Source organism: Bipolaris zeicola (genome assembly GCF_000523435.1).
Source record: "Bipolaris zeicola 26-R-13 unplaced genomic scaffold scaffold_573, whole genome shotgun sequence".
Classification (NCBI taxonomy): domain Eukaryota; kingdom Fungi; phylum Ascomycota; class Dothideomycetes; order Pleosporales; family Pleosporaceae; genus Bipolaris; species Bipolaris zeicola.
In genome coordinates, this window is record NW_006912622.1 from 1 (window position 1) to 3536 (window position 3536).

The 3536-nt window shown below is 47.0% G+C and overlaps 3 protein-coding genes across 3 annotated transcripts; all 3 read left to right on the forward strand.

Annotated features, from left to right (window-relative positions):
• Positions 1 to 201: 201 nt before the first annotated feature.
• On the forward strand, positions 202 to 891 carry COCCADRAFT_42655 (uncharacterized protein; the record flags this gene model as incomplete). Its single annotated transcript, XM_007720685.1, has 1 exon — positions 202 to 891. A coding segment is annotated over one exon (690 nt), but the record flags the coding sequence as incomplete, so codon positions are not given.
• Positions 892 to 1083: 192 nt separating this feature from the next.
• COCCADRAFT_113307 (uncharacterized protein) lies at positions 1084 to 2193 on the forward strand (the record flags this gene model as incomplete). Its single annotated transcript, XM_007720686.1, has 1 exon — positions 1084 to 2193. The coding sequence occupies one exon, from the start codon at positions 1084 to 1086 to the stop codon at positions 2191 to 2193; it is 1110 nt and encodes a 369-aa protein (XP_007718876.1).
• A 619-nt stretch (positions 2194 to 2812) lies between these two features.
• On the forward strand, positions 2813 to 3232 carry COCCADRAFT_31503 (uncharacterized protein; the record flags this gene model as incomplete). Its single annotated transcript, XM_007720687.1, has 1 exon — positions 2813 to 3232. One exon carries the CDS (start codon positions 2813 to 2815, stop codon positions 3230 to 3232), a length of 420 nt encoding a protein of 139 aa, XP_007718877.1.
• Between the last annotated feature and the right edge of the window lie 304 nt (positions 3233 to 3536).

Consider the following 3536-nt stretch of genomic DNA (forward strand, 5'->3'; position numbering starts at 1 on the left):
TGGTGGTGTTGCGTAAGAAGTATTGCGACGTTGTTTTAGTGGGGGAACTGCGGCGCTCGGTGGGGTGCGGCGCTCGGTGGTGAAACACGTTATAACATGTTCATCTACAAAACAGTATAGTATCTTTCATCTAACTCCATTTGCGCAATACCAAAAAGATATTTGGTTCTCTCTTACCAGGAAATTTCCATCTGATCAACCATGACAGTCCCGTTCCACCACGAGCAGCTGGACCGGTCAAGGCGCGAGATAAGGCTTCTCGAGCTACTCCCGAAAAATCAATGGCCAAACGATTCCCAGCCTGCATGTCGACTGTTTCACGCTAGTCTTGATGAACATCCACCATACCTGGCCTTGTCATATGTTTGGGGAGATAAGAGCGACCCTAGGTCCATACTAGTAAACGGACGTACTTTCGAAGTGACAAGAAACTTGTTCGAAGCACTAAACAGTATAGTCGAATCAGAGAGTTTCATTACCTGGATTGATGCGATATGCATCAATCAGGCGGATGATGAAGAGAAGGGATGGCAAGTCGCCTTAATGGGCGACATCTATCGACAGACATCTGAAGTGATAGCGTGGCTTGGACCGTCAGCACACAACAGTGATGCTGTTCTGCAACATCTCGATATACTGGGCTCGATTTCGGAATCACTGGGCCTTCCTACAGATACTTTGGCCTGCTTGACTGCGTGGAAAGTAATGCTGGGGATCATACCGCTGGAGGGTGATCTTACAGAGCCCACTTCAAATCCCAATTCCAATCCCGCCAGGCTCTCGATACCCTTGCACGCATACGAAATCCTCTTATATATTATGGGTGGCTTTGAGTCCCATCGTTACTTGCTTCCATTAGCTGATCTGGACCATCTCTTCCAGCGAAAATGGTGGAGCCGAATCTGGGTTTTGCAGGAAATCACTTTGCCGGAACGAGCCCGAATGGTCTGCGGAACGAAGCGAATATCCCGCCAACGATTTCACGCTGCCCTCAAAGTTTTTTATGCCTTTGCAGACATAATTTCGAGGTTAGGAATGCACAACCGACCATTCTCGAATTATCAACAAGAACTACTTACAACTATGTCTCCGAAAGTCTACCTGATGTTATCAATGTCCAAAATATATCAGCAACAAGAATATTCGTTGCTATCGATGATTCGAACAAATAGCTTCAATAGTTTTGCATTCGTGGGAAGCGGCGGCCAGGAACCTCTTCAAGCAACTGATCCGCGAGACAAAGTATTTGCTCTCCTAGGTCTTGTAAACGACAAGGATAGTTTAGAGGCCTTAGGCGTCTTCCCAGATTACACTAAATCAAAAGAGGAGGTATACACAACTACAATGGCTGCTATGCTACGACAAGGTCATATCTCACTTCTATCAATCTGTTGTGGTATTGAGAGACCAAATGGTTTGCCTTCCTGGGTACCAGATTGGTCTAAACCAGACCCGCCAATGCTGCAGGTAGTCGGTGATGACGATCACAACCTGTATCCCACATTTAACGCCTGTGGTTCGAAGAACGAACATCATTTCGTTTCGCCTAGCAGAGACCACGAGCGTGAGAGATTAATGATATACGTCAAACAGGTTGACGAGGTCTTCCAACTGGGTCACGTCGACAGGTTGCCCTCAATGCCCAGAGCCGTATCTCCAGTTGAGTGGCTTGATGTGATGTTGCAACTCACGTACTCTGTTGAGAAGCCATACTTGGACGTTAAGGAGCGCATGCAAACCGCAGCCAGAGCCTCGCATGCAGGTATGAGATTTGGAGAAAACAATATGCTAAAAAGAGCAAGCGAGTTCCCTGAAGCTATGCGCATACTAGAAGAAGTGTATCAAAGCGACGCAGAGAAAGGCGGTTTCCTCGAATCCCAAAGTGCTCTGAGAAGGACCCTTTTGAGATACCGCATGATGGAATTTCCTTCGGATATGCATCAGATGCTGGGTGAGATCCTGAGAATAAATGATTGCAAAGTGCCTCTCATCACAAAAAAAGGTCGCTTAGGAATTAGTGCCATGACCGTCGAGGAGGGTGACATTGTAGTATTGGTCAGTGGAGTGCAGATGCCCTTCATTCTTAGGCCTACAGGTACAAGATACCTGGTCGTTGGCGAGGCATACATTGACGGAATCATGGATGGAGAGGCAGCAGAGGACGGTGAATGGGTTCACATGGAACTTGAATAGCACTCTTATAGTTCAAAGAACATGGGTTGAATACATATTCTCCACCAATGTGTTGTTCTGGGACTGATTGGGTATGGCTGTTTTCCTTCATTATGTTCAAGTGTATCCTTCTTTCCAAACACAGCGTGCCCTATAGTGACATAATTGGTGACGGCGGTTTCGAACAGAACCACTATGATCAAGGTCTATCCCCATGTTTGCTACGTTACCACTACGCTGTCTGAAACTTATACAATTAACAGAGACCAAGAGATATTGCGGAGCTAGGAAAGATTATTTTTAACATGGGAGGTGCATTTCTTTGACACATATTCACCAGCATATCAGGCTTGTGAAATATAGGTACAGCGCGCGGACTCGATGACCATTTACTTATTGAGTCACCAGCAATGATGCATTCTTGAATATTCTTCCAAACATCCCTCCTCATTTGCGATCGTCAAAAAAACAAGTAATAACTTTTGCTTTCCTATAAAATGCGCAGTTCCGCTCAGTGCCTTGCCCAACATCCAGAAACCCATTTTCTCAAGCAGTCAAATACCAGAACATCCAGCAATTCAACCACGCTCAATTTCCCAATAACCCTCTCAGAACTTCCACACTATCATAAACTATCAAAATGCTCATGTCTCGCCACAACCATCGTGCTTGCCGCCATGGCCACATGTGCCGCAGCATCCCCTTCGATCCCGCGCGCCACACCCCAGCCCCAGCCCCAGCCCACCCCGCCACAGAATGGAACTACACCCCCCAAGACTCCGAAGAACTATTCATAAAATGGGGACCCTACACCATCCCCCACCTCATCAAAGCCTCTCCCCACTATACCAAAACCACCGTCGACGTCGATCCCTACGCCAAACTACAGTTTCCCGAGAAGTCGGAGAGTACGGAGCGCGTTATCCATGCTGTGCATCCGATTCCGAGGGCGGAACTTGAGGATCTAGGTCCGAATTGCGTGAGGCAGCTTGGGGAGAGGTTAAGGGGGGAGGTGGAGGAAGAGATGCAGAGTTCGAGGCTGCGGTGCAGAGGACGTTGAAGAGGATTGATGATTGTCTTGAGTTTTACTTTTGTGTGGAGAGGCCGGGGGCGAGGGTGGTTAGTGGGCAGTAGGGCTTGTTGTTAGTGGTGGGATGTGAGGCGATGTTAGCTATTTGAGTGGCTGAGGAAAATTAGGAGATTGTAGTTTGCTCTTGAAATCAAAAGTTTATCCACGCTGAATCTTTATTCTGATGATCATTGGTGATTGAAAAGAAGGAAATTGTGAATGGCGGTTCTAGAATTTCGTCGGTTAGGTTGATCTTGGTTCTCTGCAGCAGAAATATATATACGGCTTCAAGTCG